General features: G+C 54.2%; 6 protein-coding genes across 6 annotated transcripts; 5 read left to right on the top strand and 1 right to left on the bottom strand.

Moving 5' to 3' along the window:
- Nucleotides 1–1,517: 1,517 nt before the first annotated feature.
- Nucleotides 1,518–1,883, top strand: CC84DRAFT_1216596 (uncharacterized protein; the record flags this gene model as incomplete). The annotated part of the gene is made up of 1 exon (XM_018182822.1): nt 1,518–1,883. One exon carries the CDS (start codon nt 1,518–1,520, stop codon nt 1,881–1,883), a length of 366 nt encoding a protein of 121 aa, XP_018038043.1.
- Nucleotides 1,884–4,610: 2,727 nt separating this feature from the next.
- CC84DRAFT_1258720 (uncharacterized protein) lies at nt 4,611–5,167 on the top strand (the record flags this gene model as incomplete). Its single annotated transcript, XM_018184850.1, has 2 exons — nt 4,611–4,616; nt 4,691–5,167. 2 exons carry the CDS (start codon nt 4,611–4,613, stop codon nt 5,165–5,167), a joined length of 483 nt encoding a protein of 160 aa, XP_018038042.1.
- A 1,763-nt stretch (nt 5,168–6,930) lies between these two features.
- Nucleotides 6,931–8,488, bottom strand: CC84DRAFT_1205091 (uncharacterized protein; the record flags this gene model as incomplete). Its single annotated transcript, XM_018181952.1, has 4 exons — nt 6,931–7,144; nt 7,276–7,455; nt 7,639–8,022; nt 8,199–8,488. 4 exons carry the CDS (start codon nt 8,486–8,488, stop codon nt 6,931–6,933), a joined length of 1,068 nt encoding a protein of 355 aa, XP_018038041.1.
- Nucleotides 8,489–9,881: 1,393 nt separating this feature from the next.
- CC84DRAFT_704963 (uncharacterized protein) lies at nt 9,882–12,339 on the top strand. The gene is made up of 5 exons (XM_018187117.1): nt 9,882–10,806; nt 10,855–10,933; nt 10,983–11,127; nt 11,176–12,190; nt 12,239–12,339. Exons 1-5 carry the CDS (start codon nt 10,006–10,008, stop codon nt 12,287–12,289), a joined length of 2,091 nt encoding a protein of 696 aa, XP_018038040.1. The 5' UTR covers nt 9,882–10,005; the 3' UTR covers nt 12,290–12,339.
- Nucleotides 12,340–12,708: 369 nt separating this feature from the next.
- CC84DRAFT_1163791 (50S ribosomal protein-like protein L3) lies at nt 12,709–14,052 on the top strand. Its single transcript, XM_018178339.1, has 2 exons — nt 12,709–13,577; nt 13,637–14,052. The coding sequence occupies exons 1-2, from the start codon at nt 12,755–12,757 to the stop codon at nt 13,777–13,779; spliced, it is 966 nt and encodes a 321-aa protein (XP_018038039.1). The 5' UTR covers nt 12,709–12,754; the 3' UTR covers nt 13,780–14,052.
- Nucleotides 14,053–14,470: 418 nt separating this feature from the next.
- CC84DRAFT_1216592 (HET-domain-containing protein) lies at nt 14,471–15,711 on the top strand (the record flags this gene model as incomplete). The annotated part of the gene is made up of 3 exons (XM_018182821.1): nt 14,471–14,684; nt 14,746–14,917; nt 14,982–15,711. The coding sequence occupies 3 exons, from the start codon at nt 14,471–14,473 to the stop codon at nt 15,709–15,711; spliced, it is 1,116 nt and encodes a 371-aa protein (XP_018038038.1).
- Between the last annotated feature and the right edge of the window lie 80 nt (nt 15,712–15,791).

Raw genomic sequence — 15,791 nt, 5'->3', positions numbered from 1 at the left:
GTAAGAATGATGAGACTGCAGGCGAGATAGAGGGCAAGCTAGTCGACTGTCAGCTCCATGGATTACCGGGATATGGTGCAGTTCGAAGCTGGTGGTGAGACGTTCACCGTGCCCGCCGCCATTCTCGACAACTTTGGTCGCGAATGGAGGACGATGCTCACCCCAAACACTGGACATGCCGGGCAAGACTTTAAGAATTGTCCGCACACCTACGGGTTTGATGACTGCCCCACTCTTGTGCGCGCCTTTCTCCCTTGGCTACACACCGGAGGATTACCGACTTCTTCCTTGATCCGGGAGCACAGCTTCCCTCCGCATTGGGAGAGGGGGAGGGGGCAAACTCGATAGGAATTTACATGGCTATTGAACTTTGTAAAATCGGCTGGCTTCTGGAGATCGATGATATTGTGCATAACCTTCATCTTCAGTCAATGTAGAACCAGTGGCATGTTTCCCAACGTCGCACAGATGAACCCGATCCATCACTTCACTGGACATTGGATCTATGATCTCGCTCTCCATCTCCATCTCAAGCGCTACCCCAAATGGACCAAGCTTGCCAAGTATCCAGATCGCTTCGTACTTGATCTTCTCAACCGTATGCATGACCACTCCAAGGCTGGAAATTCTATCTTAGATCCACTGAGGCTCTCGTAATACCACATAGACACCCCTCTGCATGATGAGACTTGCTCATCCAGGAGCCCTGATCCAGGCGAGTGCTTCATCAGATGAACCGTCGCACGGTTGCCTTCCCTACATGGAACAACATCACGAATGACATGGATGACAACCTTCCGGGGCAATTGAAAACATCACATGAGATGTCTGATCTTCAAAGACCACATACTTGCAACATCCCGACATGGCTGAGTACTGGGACAAGCCTGAACACTATCAACCCGCGTACTACCTGCCCTAGGGCAACGCGCTGCACCTGGACTTTGACTCCAGGTGCAGTATCAGACGTCTAAAGGTATCTCTTCGGCATGCGTTGCTTCACCAGCTACACTCAGGTTGAATTCAATCTCAATACTATCTCATCTCTTATCTATGTCTCGTGTCACGTAGTCTGTTCTTGCGTATCTCATGTCTGCCCTGAGACAACAGTCTGAGTATCTACAATCTTCCTGTTACCTTGTCGGCGTAACTCACGGTACTCAGGCCTTTGGTCTTTTTCCTGGTGTTTTCTTTCCGCAGCGCTAGGTAACAATTCGTTTTAACCTTTCCAGAAGCCAACTCGTGGTTCACTGCAGATTTGCTTTAGTGGGCCCATCGTGGTTGCCTCAGTCGTCTGTTTGCAGGGTGCACAGACCCCTCTTTATAAGTCGATGTTTTCGCACTCGACTGCGACCAAACTTCCACAACAACGTTCGCCTCTCTGTCGAGCAGCTTGGATCTTGATGGTGCCAGCAGTGGAGCGGTCAGTCAACACGGAGACACATCCCACGCGCAACATGTTGTAAGAACTATTGGACGCGTACTGCATATCATTGTAGCGGACACACATCAGTGCTATGAAGCAGCAGGCCCTCGAGTTCTACGTCGATGGGCAAAATTTCACGGTCCACGAAGATCTCATCAAGCAGGCCTCGTCCTCTTGGGAACCCGAAAGTCTGTTACGCCTTCCGCGCGGCCCCTGGAGCGGACACGAATTGCGTGGAATTCCGGCTTGGGGCTTCCGCGGCTTTGTTCACTGGATCTACAACAACGAGCTACCTAAAGAGGCTATGTTGAAAGCGAACCGCTGGTGTGCAGCATGGCTGCTGGGCTCTATCACATTCGTCGGAAGCTGGAGCATGACCATCTCCAGAATAAGGCTGTCACTCACGTCTTCCGCGCATATGAGAGCAGTCAGATTGTCCCCAACTGTCAGCGGTTGAATCAGGTCTTCGCCCATTGGAAACAGAAGTCTGACGTCGAGTATCTTTGCTCGCTCTTCACGGATGTCTGCGTCAAAAGGAAGCATCTTTGGCGCCCAATTTTCGAAGAAGTATCGGACGTGCTTGCTGGGGACCTGCCGCGATCGTTTTGCAGGACTTCTGCGTTGCCCAATTCAACATCGACACTTTGAGGGGCTTACAGGACCGGTTGAAATTGAACAGCTACCACTGTCATCTTGAAAATGATAACGATTGTTTGTGCAAAAAAAATCTGAAGGCGATGAGTTCCTCATCAAGTGAACAATGCGTTGTCGGATCTGCTCAGCGGACTTCGACATAACTACTTCTTTGGCCATCAAAATGGACTAAGAACAGCATGTGAGTACGTTCACGCGTCGCAGCTTTCAGTGGTGCTGACAGTCCTAGGACAATTTCATTGGTACCCGGCACATTGACCTTGCTGGTCTTATTCGTCTTATTGATCAGCGCACCATAGGCATCTGATTGGTTGGTGTCAGTCTCCGAGAGTGTGAGCACAATGCTAAGACGAAGGTCGGAGTATATACGGTTCGCGTTTTGTCTACTCTTAGGTGACACATTGTAATTTGTCCTGGCATTGCAGCATAAGGAGTCGGAACATTCGCAGGATAATCAGCTCATTACCAGGATTCTTTTCTGTATTCTGGGCCCATTCAAGATATCATCACATCCCTTAGAAGATATTCTTCAACATTCATGTCTGGGCTTGAGAACAAAGGTCAATGCTGTACAGCTTCGATAGATAGCATCATCTGTATCGCAACGTTTGGGATTGCAAGCTATGAAAGCTGGCGGTCGAGATGTTAAAGTTTATATTCGACCACTGCAAGAGCATCCGCTCGCTTCCGCGGACACACCTGTTGCGCCTGCTGTACCTCAAAGGTGAGACGTCCGATCTGTATCCGCTACAACAGTCCTTCGTCGACATCTACTATAAGTGGTGTGACGAGGAGAGCATGGAGTCGGCAGACAATTACAACCTGGATTCCTGTTCGACATTATGGAACTGAACGCGAAACGCAACAAGCCATTCGCTGGACATCAAAAGGAGGAAATCTTGGTGCTTAGACTTTCGGACTACCACTGTGATGGATCAGAGGAGTTTCTGTCCGACAAGGAGCGGAGACACTGGCAATACATGGGTCATTCGCTGAAAGATGACTGTTTCTCTGCGGCACTGTATGAGCCTTCACAGGATGGATATATCTTCCCAGTAGTTTGATTCTTTGAAATATCCCACTAAATTATTGATGAGGTTGCGGTCGCTAAAGTGTTTCGGAGAGAATCATGGTGCTGGCGGTCACCCAGGATACATCCATAGCTCCTTCCCGCTCATGCACACACAAGTCACTATCGCGTTTTTCGGCTTATTGTTGCGTCTTCATTCTGTTCAGATCCATTGCCCATAGGAACATATTACCTCCCACATGGAGCATTTCATTCACTTGCGCGCTAAGCGGTCAAACAACTCACTAGCGACCTTTCTCCACCGCAGCACGGAAGTCTCGCCTTGCTTGTCTTATCTTCACTAATGGCTCGGAAGAAATCAAATCCATAAATAAGGCCTGAATTCTACAACAATTCGGCCAACACATAACGAAGCTTTGCTTGACAGATGCTCGGAAATATGGCACACCTGCTTCAATAACATAGACAACAAGTCCATTGGTTACAATCATCAGTATGCTGTTGAAGATTTATTTCACCCCACTTTGTACCACATGCACAGTGAGGCGGGACCACTATATCATGGAGATTGACGAGGCATGGTGCGCCCCAGGAAGAAGCAAACCGGCTTCACTCATCGATGGGGTGCACAAACTTCACATTCGGCTTTGTCCATCTTGATCGACTCGACACATTCAGAGCCGCTTGATTCTGTATACTTACGCAACGTTTGAATTCTGGAGCAAGAGTGTCACGGTCTAGCTATTGACTGTCTTGTCCGAAATTCAGGGGTAGCCTGATACCAAGCTGTTGGGCGAGTGAACGCTAGTGCGTACCGCTCAATCAAAGCGAACGCAACCATGGACATCGCAGCATCGCAGCTCATCCACGATCCCAAGCGATGCCGGCATCCGTTAGCGACATAAATACAGGGTCTAAATACGGGCTCCTGTCGCACTTCAATCCAGCTCCGTCCTCTCCACCTGCATTTCACGCCCTTGAAGAATTATCTGCAGCCCACCAACCATGGTCCGTCAAAGAATTGTACCTAGCTCTCAAGTGCCGGTTATCCACGTACATGTCGCAACTGTGGACAGAGTAGTTAGGGATGATGAAGCCACCCCAAAGCGAAGGTTTCGCATGTTGGGAGTCTTCCCTTCCAGTAACGCAGTGCCGGGCCGTTGACGCGAGCACCGAAGCGCCCCTCATGGGGTAACCCGGTGTTCTTAAACTCTCGCTAAGCCCCGATTGTGTCGGTAGTACCTTGCTAACAAGCCTGACGCCACGACACTGACAAGGTCGCGAGACGCAGTGTCACCTTCCACGCTGAGGGCGAGCATTTCGAATACGACGGAGCACTGCTCGACAAATACTGCGACACTTGGAGAGAGAAAGTTCCTCACCGTCATAGATACAACTGCCGCAACGGCCCTCACAAGCTGGACGGCCTGCAATCGCCCGCTCGCGCATTCCCAGCGCTTAGCCACTGGTTGGCAGGGCGAGAGGTTACTTGTGTTGCACATGAATGTAAGTAAACCACCGAGTATCTCCACTGTGAAAATTCTAGTCATCTATTCATACTGTTTAAACTTACACTTTAGGCACCTTCTGCGACGACTCCACCCCGCCAAAGAAGCACCAAGTCTTCAACACAGCAGTCGACCTCTTCAGCCTGGGCTACTATCTCGACTGCACTCGGCTCCGCGACTCCGCCATGTCCCACATCTTCCACACTTCCCAAGTCCCCGCCATCGTCACGCCCTACACCGCGTTCCTGGAACAGCTTTGGAATCCCAAAAGGAATACAAGATGAGAGAAGTAACCTGCAGCGTCTCCGACGAATCTGCATCGACGTCGTCGAGAAGAAGAGGCCGGCTGAGGTCTACGATGGTTTGCGCGACCAAAGAATTCATGTACCGGCGCCGGTGGCTTATGACTTCTTGACGATGATGATGATCACCGAGGGAAGGGATATGCCGCCGATCAAATTGAGCATCTACCATTATCACGACGAGGATGCTACGTACTGCGCTTGCAAGCGCCGTCGGTACGACGCTGAGTTTCTCGTTGAAGAGTAGGAACATCAACTTGTTGGTCACAGTAAGCGTCGAATTGCGTCGGCCATGAAAACTTTCGCCCATTACACGTCTACTATGACTCTTCGCGCTTTGTAGCAACCCGCGAAAAAGTTGGTGAAGGAACCTGGAGTTGTGTTATCATGCCTGGATGATGTTCCATTACTAAAACAAAGTTAATCATAGAATCAATCTTTCAGCGTACTCGTGCAGCTGGTCAAACCCTCGAACAAAGAACATCTGGAGAATGGATCATACTGAACGCCGACTTAGAACCTACGCTAATCCAGAGCAACATCTGCCGCAGACGGACAAGGGGGAGCGGATTGATTGGCTATGGTTTGTGGGCAGTGAGTCCGCCAATTGAAGGGCGACGATTGGTCGAAGCACATATACTCTTTGTGGCCTCAATCTCGATGTACGAACCCCGCGCCAACCTCAACGACACCCACAACACAGCCCGATTCGGACGATGCCCGCCACGCAAACATTTCCAAACAAGATCGAGCATGCAGTGAGCGCAGTCCAGGTGGCAAGGGAGATGCGGGGAATACGGGGAACGCGGTGAGCAGTCGATGCTGCAGCTGCCCACTTCCATAATGCAGCATTCCATGGAGCCGCGGCACCAGAACCAGCGATGGTTCGGCAGCGTATATTGGTGCAGATGCAGATGCCTGGGGCCAGCCAGCCTCACAGCCACGCCGAATGCGTTGTCTCGTACTCACATCCGAGATGCGGCACAGTCGCGAACAACAGGCCCCAAGACCTGTGAGACCTTGATCCTGGCATTCGGCTGCTGACCTACCTGGTCATGAATTCCGGTTTTTCCTGTAGTGCGCATCTGATCACTGTCAAGATGCGGCGGGATAAGCTTGCTTGTACGCTAAGCTCGAATCTAGACGTCGATGGCGAGTATCGTGAATCGTGGTATTGTTTCGTGACGATGCTCTAGCGGCACAGTCTTCCGCGATGCTGTACGCAGTATTGAATCGGATATTTATGTTGATTACGGGCGTGATATGCAATGTGCTCTCAGGAAGAATAATGTGATATAACCCTCGAGGTATCCGTGATAACAGCGATTTGTCGCGGTGTGCAGCTTGTACTACCAGCTAGGCAGCATCGCGGCCTTCGGGGACGGCGATCGGGTGTGTCTTGACAGAATTAGATGTCTGAGTGCAGAGCGCAGATGCGTCAGACCCCGTCACAGCTGAACTGATCAACACCGGCTCAGTCAGATTTCTTGCACTTGCAGTTTTGTGAATGGAGCATCTCGTGGGAACGAGAGGGCTAGAGAAGGTATTGGCCAATGTACCCGAACCCAAGAGAGGTCGAAATCAGGTCGCGGAAGTTACTCAAAATCGGTCTCACCTTCAAGAGCGAGCCACGTTCTGTGATGCAGTCCCTTCACCGACACAGGGAAGAGTTATGCGCGCTTATGCTGGAATACACAGGTGGCAGCTGCTTAGCCGCGTTCGAGCGCCAGATTTAAGCGTTTAACCCTAGCGCAAATGCTGGGGAGACAAATAGCGGTCAGCTCGTTGTAGCCGACATCATTTGTATGAGGCCCCGCAGCGTCGGTTCAATACCGGACACGCATGGGACGCAGCTTTCAAGGGTCTGGTAGACATGCTACGCGCTTCGCAGACAGTCGCGATCCCGCAGCGCAACTCTCACCTTTGTTCGCTCGCCTTTGGCGAAAGTAATACTTCATTGTTCGCAACACTGCACTTGACAGCCGACTGTCTGCGTTGGAGGGGCACAGTTCAGCCACGGGCGTTGCTTATCTGCTCGAACGCTTGCGGATTGCACCAAGTAGAGTTGATCAGAATTGGGTGCCTGGGCCGCCGGACCCCATTCTGATTCGAGGAGTTGACGATTGGGTTCAACCGAGGCACTGGGCTTCCTCTGCCAACTGGCGAATGCCCTGCCGTCTCGGTGCGTTCGAGAAGCCGTGTAGTCCTTAATCTTAACACAGCCCTAGAAACGTGGTCACAAGAGCTTCAGCCTCCCCTGTAAGTCTGGGGCGTTAGAAATATCGATTTACGCCAAGCGCTGCGTTGACCAGTCATCGGCCCAGGACGACCAACATGACAGGTACGGAGACTTACTCGCTGCCAGGGCCCTGGATCGCGGCAAGGGAACAATTCCGATAGCTTTGCGGCACAGATAATTTGACGAGATCCGAGTTGATGGAATAGACGACAAGCTTCAGTGAAAATGGAATGATGAGATGCAGAGTGAAGAGAGTGGTGGCAATACTTGGCTCCGTGGGCGACGAAACCATCGATCTGGGAAGCGACAATTAAGCGCGATTCAAGTTAGAGTCAACGGGCAGACAGCTCGGTAGGCAGATCAGGCGCGAGTATGTACATAAGCGCAGGATCCTTCGAGCTCCCTGCTGACTGATCCTTCGTCTAGCGAACGGCGGATGACGACAGTAGCGGTAGAGAGGGACACATCCTAGTACGGACTCGGTATTGAGCGCGGGAAGGAGCCTCGAGGACGGCCACCATTTCATGACCGGTCGGTCTAGATGACATCTGGCGTATCGCGGAAGTACGGGCCTGGTGAGCTGTACTGCCACAATCCCAAAGACTCGACTCGCTCGGGAGCGGAACGGCTCGGGCCCAATGCGCAGGACGCAGGACGCATAAAAGAAAGGGTGGGAAAGTGAGTACAAGCCGAAGCAGGCAGCAGAGGCGATGAAGCTGCGCCGCAAACTGCTGCAAAAGTACCCTGGCCCACAGTGCATGTGCCAAATGGGTATATTGAGACACACGGCCATTGGCTCCGAAAGCAATCTGCACGGGACTGGAAGAGTCGTCTTCGACGCAGGACCAGCGCCAGGGTGTGCGCTTCAATGAATCAGCGCAAGTGCACGCAGAGCGTATAGCCCCCCGGTTAAGTTGTGACCGAGTGTTTAGCCGAGCACTTGGCCAGCTGCGTGAACGGTGCGTCCATGGATTCGTGATGGTGAACTGTGAGCGTGTGCGGTGTGTGTGAGGGTTGCATGGCTGCAACGAGCACATACGCCGGCGCTCGTACCGGCCGGCCGTCGACGGTGGCGAGCAGCAGCAAGTACTTACAGACTCGGCACCCATAGACGCGGCGTGGCACGCAGGCGTCCAGACCGAGACAAGGCAGCCAGCGGAGGAGATGCATATTGGAAGGTCTGCGCCGCGCGGCAGACTGTTCGCGCAAGGCACCGGGCGACGACAAGACGGGGAAGGCGCAGGGCCTGGGGCGGCGTGAGAATGCTTCGAGGCTGGCGGGGCGACTGCTCTGCTGCTGCAGGGGAAGCAGCGCGGCACACGGCAACATTGCTGTGATGTGGATGCGCGCGTAACGACGAGGCAGCCCACGGCTCGAGGAGGGCAGGCCGGCGCGACCCCATACGCTACGCAGCGCTAGGACAGCGGGCCCCTGCTGAGCGAACGGGCGGAAGGGCCCTTTTTTGCGCCCAACGTGTGCGGAGACGATGAAACATGGGCGGTTAGCAGCGTGCGTTGATGACGGTGGTGGCCAGGTGGGCACCCAACACCAAGACTGCCGCCGACGCGCCTGCCGGTGGCATTGGCGTTGGCGCCCGCAGGCAGAGGCGGCGGGCGATAACGGGCGGCCGCGCAGACTGGCCGTCTGCGGAACCGGCGCAGGCACAGGCGCAGGCGCAGGCACACAGGGGGCTGACGGGCGTCGCAGCGGCGCTGTTGGTGCGCGGTGGAGGGCTCAGGTGTCGTCCGAGGTGCAGCGAGATGGAGGGTGAGATAGGCGCGCGTCGCGGTTGCTCAAAAATAGGGCCTGTCTCACCGCGACGGAGCCGTCTAGGCTGGCCAATCCGGGCTCGGCTGCCGCAGATGCGCGCGCTGGGCTGTTCCTTCCTCGCCTCTCGGTCGCTCCTGCCACCACACCGGGCCGTGCGGTCTGTGCGTGCAGCTGCTAGCGCCCTTTGCACCCCTGCGCGGCCCACCGACATCAACCCTCCTCCACAGAAGATTCCCTTCTGTAGGGCTCAAACGTGCGTTTTACGCTGAAAAAACGTGGTCGAATGTCTTACAGATGCAGGTCCGTGCGGGCCCTTTTTTTTCGGCTCTCCACACGCCCCTAAGCGCAATTGACGCGCCAGAGCCGCGCCCGCAAGAGCGCGGATAAGCGCCACGCTAAAACACCCCTGCGCCAGCCGCCCAATCGCGCGCCGTGTGCAGCCCCACTGCATGAGGGCGTGCAGGGCTTCTCTCGCATCGCAGGGAGCCTCGAGTAGATCTCCGCCTGGTGTGGCCGCCCCTCTTGCCCGAGCGGTACTCGAGCCTGCTGCCGCCCTTATACACCGCTCTCGCCATCGGCGTGCGTGCATGCGTGAAGCTGTCCGCCGTCGCCGTTGAAGTTGCAGTTCAAGTTGCAGTTCAAGTTGCTTCTCCACCACTAGTGCTTGCTCCGGCTTTTCCACCCGATCTCAAATTCCAGCACCCTCACCAGCATTCCTTCGTCCGGACAGCGCGCCCACGTCTTGCTGCCTGCCTGGCGGGCCCCTGTTTGCACGGCAGCGCGGAAAAGAGCTGGGCACAGGACAATCCACGACTCCAGGAGCACTGAAGCGTCCTCTTGGTGGTCATCTCAATCCGGCTGTAAGCGCGAAAGCCGCCTCACCAAAGTAGGACAAGGAGACACCCCGCTGGTGTGTTACTTTCCTGACCTTAGAGACACATTCCCTCTTCTGAGAGACAGCCCAGACCTGGCGACGAGGGTCACTGCAATCCAGCACTGAGTATAGACGTCATCACCCAACGAACGCGGTCGTCAAGATTGCCCTCTCTGTTGTTCCTGCTTTCCGTCTGCCTACCATGCCGTCTATGGTGCATGCACCGTTGATCAACACTGGCTTTTTCAAAGACAAGACTGGGGAGCACCTGGCTTCTGCCTTCACTGCAGTGAATGGAAGGAATTCTCCGCCTTCACCACCGCCCAGATTAAATGCTTCCAACGGCATGACCACAATCACCCAACCGCGACCTGTCTCTCGGCATAGTCCCGAGGAGTCGAAGCCCCGCATGTCTGCCAGGGACAACTGGAGCCCTCCACGACCTGCCGCCGGAGCGCTTCAGCAAAACGCTTATCAGAACGGCCACCAGAACGGCCACTCCAACGGTCACTCCAACGGTCACTCAAACGGCCATCAGAACGGGAATAGCTCAACATCTCCCACTCTCTCCAATCATGGCAGTCCGCCCCTAAGTCCTAGCAAGAGGAAAAGATCACCCTCAACTGAGGGCGGCTCACAGTCACCCCCGGACGATGCCGTAGGACCGCATCGCCGCTTAGACCCCCATGCTCCCGCGGGAAGAGGCGACTCGCCAAATACCATTGCCCAAGTTCAACAACTGGTCATGGATCATCAGCATCCCCGCACACTGCCCCCTGTAGACAGGATCGATACCGACAGGTCGTGGGCACCCTATAATGGTTACCACGAGCCTCAGCCCCAGCGTCACGATTTACTACGTTCTACAAACTCCGACTTGCATCAAAGTTCCGCAGGCCAATCCCAAATGAGTGCAGGAGATGCGCAAAATGGTCCTGAACGGTCTAGCACGACTGAGATCACGAAAGCTGGTGTTCAAGTCGACCACAAGAAGCGGAAGAGGGTAAGCGAAGCCCATTAGTCAATGCCGCGATAATTCTAATTGGAATAGCAATTCGCCAATCGGACCAAAACTGGCTGCGGAACCTGCCGACGGCGCAAGAAGAAATGCGACGAGTCAAAGCCTGAATGTGTGTCTATCACTGTCACTGCCCTGAATAGATGCTAACTACAGCCAAGGCAACAATTGCCAGCGTGGTGGCTTCATCTGCGAAGGCTATGCCAATAAGGTGCCATGGCCCAAGAACGGAACACCGAGACCAGCTGCCCCCCTGGTAGCCAAGGATCGGTTTCCGCCCGACCCAACACAGCAGCTCTATCACAGGTGAGCGCCCCGAGTCTCCTGCGACTATCACTGAGCTGACAGCATAAGCCATGGTGCCCCTCGAGAAGGCTATACCGATTCCACTTCTCCAAATGGGACTGATGGTGGTCGCGCTCGCCCAATCGTTGTGGAAGAGCAAGATCACCCATCTACAAGAAGTGGCTGGACGAACGGATGGGGTGATGCACCTCGCCCAGCGTATTCGCAAGAACAGCAGCCTCATCCAGATTACACGCCTGCGCCTGCGCCTCCACAGTCAAGTTATGGAAGGCCTCCTTCGAGCGAACACGCACCTTTATCAACTAGTGCACCTCCTGTCCGGCAGCACACGGCTCGAAATTACCATCATACTCAAGAGTCGATGGCAAAGCACCTCAATCATAAAGGCACTCCTGCGGCCAACGACTTGCACCCATCACAACAGGCAATGATGGTTTCCCACGCTACTTCTGCTGGGCCGCCGCCGGCGCCATCGCACTATGCCCCACCCCCACCTAGGCATGAGAAGAGCGAAAAGACAAAGATGCTGAATGAGGAACCTTTCCATCCTTTCGACAGAGAACTCGTTGCGGAGCGCGAGAAGTGCAAGAATGCCATCTATCGTTTCAATAATACGAATAACCCTCATCTGAAGATATCTCCCGATGAGGTCGAGCGGAACTTCCGTGCGATTCTACTAGCGAGCTGGACCCAGACTTTTGGTGGTAACGCACCTACAGGGCATCTGGGTAAACCCGTCATTGTCGAGACTCCTTTCTATTGCGACTACGGCTATAACATCCACATTGGCAGCAATGTAGCCATTGGAATGGACTGCAAGTTTCTAGACTCTGGCGACATCACGATCGGCGACAACACAACCATTTGTGCCAACGTGACCATCGACACTGTGAAGACGCCGACAGATCCTCGATTCGCTAGGGGCTGTGGTCCGCAGCGCACCTCGACGGCCGCAAAAGTACACATTGGTAGGAATGTGTGGATCGGCACGAACTGCCTCCTTCTTGCTGGTGTCAGCATCGGCGACAACGCCACAGTTCACCCCGGATCGGTGGTTGTCCGAGTAAGTGTGACGCCTTATCACTTCCAAGGCGAAAGCTAACATGATTAGGATATTCCGGCTGAACGTCATGCACGCGGGCCTCCCGCTGACTATGTTTGATTACTATATTACTCCTCGCACACATGCCTCAGTGACCCATGGAGATCCTGAGAGGTAGTGATGTTTTTGTATTTTTGGCGGATACCCTGTTTTACTGTATTTACTTTCTAGAGGGCCAGGCACTGGTACATGACTTGAAGAGAGGAAGCCCTGTGTAGGATATGATAGAAATGGCAAGGCTACGAACTGGATGATGGGACGCTGGGACGCTTAGGATGCTTTGGCACGTTTGGATACCAAATAACTTTGCTCGGTTTGTCTCTGAACTTTTCGATGCGAAATCATTGATGTCGCCATGCATACATTCAGAATTGGCTGCAGGAGAACGCGTGTCGGTGAATACTGATGCACGTGACCTTCGAAGTCCCAGGATCCGGCGTTAGCGCGTAACGCTTGGGCATCCCCAAAAATCTCCAACAATGGTCCATCGCGACAGCAGCCCATCAACCCCCTACCACCACCACAATGCCACCAATGGCGCCTCTCAATTGGGGCCTCCTGCCCCCATCGTTCCTCCTGCCGTCGTCAACCCGCTCGCTGCTCCCCCTCATCCCGCTCTCCGCAGCGCCCTCCCACACGACCGTCCGCACCATCAAATCAGTCAACACGCCCCGTCCCGACCGCTTCGCCCACCACCCCAAGAAGCCCGCCCTCAACAGCACATCGCGCGCAGCCCTCGCGCGGAAAGCACCAACGACGCCGCTCCGCACCGGCCTCCTCGCACAGAAGCGCGGCATGACGGCCGTCTTCGACCCCGAGACGGGCCGCCGCACCGCTTGCACCGTGCTGCAGCTCGACCGCAACGAAGTCGTCGCGCACAAGACGCGGGATAAGAACGGGTATTGGGCAGTGCAAGTCGGCGCGGGCCACAAGTCCATCGACAACACCACAAAGCCCATGCTGGGCCACTTCGCCGTCGCGGGCGTCGAGCCGAAGCGGTGGGTGATGGAGTTCAAGGTCAAGGGGAAGGAGGGGTTGGGCGTCGGTGTTGGCGAACATGTGGGCGCGAGCTGGTTTAGCGTGGGGCAGTGGGTGGATGTGAAGGGGATAAGCAGGGGTATGGGGTTCGAGGGAGGCATGAAGAGGCACGGGTTCAGTGGTCAGCCGGCGTCGCACGGTCAGTCCCTGATGCATCGTGGTATGGGCTCTGCTGGTGGTTCTCAGGGCTCCGGTTCAAGAGTTTTGCCGGGAAAGCGCATGGCGGGAAACATGGGCAATGAAAGCGTGACGGTGAAGAACTTGAAGGTACTGCAGGTGGATGAGGCGAATGGGATTGTGGTTGTGAATGGTATGCGGGCGTCTTTCCCTCCAACCCAACCCTCAGTACATGATACTGACCAAACATAGGCTGCGTCCCTGGACCCAAGAACCAGATCATCAAGGTCCAGGATGCGATGGGCAAGCCGTGGCCCGCGGGACCCATGAAGCTCGCCGACATTTCGCCCGCTGTGGCGGCGGAGACGGCGGAGGCAGCTACTACTCCTGCATAGGCGAGGCGGATGTTGTACATATACGGACTGTATCATACCATACCATTCTATACCATGAGAAGGCGTTCTGGGATGCATAAGATGCATGTTTGCATAGCGGGGAGGGAGCAAGTCTGTAGATTATGTACCACTACAACGGAATGTAAGAGTGGAGCTTTTAGCTTTCGTCATTCGTGGTGCTTGTTGGGTGAGTGGAAGGTTTTGTGGGTTCTGAATGGGGTGTGCTGTGTGTTCATGGCGAGCAGGCGTTGGGTGAGTGTTCTGAGCAGGTGCGGTCATCGTATCTGGAAGGCACAGCCGATGGTTGATAGGCTAAATTGCGCGTCTGTACAGTTCTTAACGAACAAGTTCCAAAGAGCAGATTGCATATTCAGGAGTTGCTACGTGAGCTTTGCTGGTATGGAAGGATACTGGTTACGGTTGATTGGTCACGCTAACAGCCGCAGCCTGTCTGACCCGTTCGAGCTAGCCGAAGGATTCTCGATTCGTCTATCCTTGGCCTGACATATCTCACACAGGCAGCGACGATGGAAGCGAGCACCTTGAGGACTATGCTTTCGGCCTATATACTTTGAGCTTTCTGGCATCATCCCTTGTCATCGGCTTGCCACCGAAGTGTTTTCTGTCACCACGTTCACGCATAGGATAGATATCTTGGCGTACACATTTAACGGAGCAGCCCAACGACACCATGAGGCTTATTAACTGCGCAACCCTGGGCTTCGAGGAGTTCATCGGGAAGCAGGTACCTCCCTATCTGATCCTGAGCCATACGTGGGAGACGTATGAGATATCCTACAAAGACTACTGCAATATCGATGATCTGAGGCAGGAATCCGGGCTACATGTGGAGAAAATCCTCAAGACTTGTGATATTGCGAAGGAGAAGGGATACGAATATTTTTGTGAGTAAACCTCTCGCTCTGCCGTCGTAGACTGCGAGTCGCGAGATGCTGAATCGCCCAGGGATCGACACTTGCTGCATCGACAAAAGCAGCAGTGCGGAGCTCACAGAAGCTATCAATTCTATGTTCAAATGGTACAGCCGGGCGGCGGATTGTATTGTATATCTGAGCGATTTTGATGTACGCGACCCGTCTGCTGACTTTGCTCGTTGTCGATGGTTCACACGAGGATGGTAAGGGCCCAACTTATACCATGACAACCTCATCGAACACTGCGAATCTAACGTGCTTTCCTAGGACACTACAAGAACTGATCGCACCCCGCCAAGTCCGGTTCTATGACTCAAGGTGGCGCTACTACGGACGACGGCTCAACCTTGCCCCGGAAATATCACGCATCACAGGTATCGCACTCAGCGTGATAAGCGGGCATTTCATATCGCGCAGCCATTCCATCGCTGAACGTATGTCTTGGGCCGCACATCGCGAGACCACACGCGAAGAAGATCTTGCTTACTGCCTTTTCGGCATCTTCGGTGTCAACCTACCACTCCTCTATGGCGAGGGTCCACGAGCGTTCATGCGACTCCAAGAAGAGATTTTAAAAGCTAGCGCAGACCTATCCATCTTTGCGTGGCGGGCAGAGGCCCCGGGGACCGCCTTTCGCGGCATCTTTGCTCACTCTGTGCGAGAATTCGCACACGCGAAGTCGATCTTGTCGAACCCGCCTTCTGCGCAGTTTGCGGTCACCAACCGTGGCCTCCGCATTGAAAGGCCGCTCCTCAGTTCCACAGGTCACAATCTGCCGGGGAATGACGCCGGGTTTTTAATGTCCCTCGGTTGTCGCTATAGTCACATGGCACCGACTAAGCATCTGGCTATCTGGCTAAAGAAGTTAGGACCAGAAGGCACCCTTGTCCGCTTTTCAGTGGATCAGCTTTCCATTATGGATAGAAAGTGGCCATCAAGTAAAGAGATAGATCAGCTGCAGTACATTATGAGAGACACGCTTGCACACGAAGACTGAAGTGAGAGAGCTCTTTGTCTTTGGAGCGGACTAAGCGTACTCTTGAGATGCCACCATCCAATATCTGGAAACGGGAAACT

This window comes from Paraphaeosphaeria sporulosa (assembly GCF_001642045.1).
Source record: "Paraphaeosphaeria sporulosa strain AP3s5-JAC2a unplaced genomic scaffold CC84scaffold_4, whole genome shotgun sequence".
In the NCBI taxonomy this organism is placed as follows: domain Eukaryota; kingdom Fungi; phylum Ascomycota; class Dothideomycetes; order Pleosporales; family Didymosphaeriaceae; genus Paraphaeosphaeria; species Paraphaeosphaeria sporulosa.
Note: the sequence above shows the minus strand (reverse complement) of the source record. Positions and strands in the feature narration are given on the sequence as shown.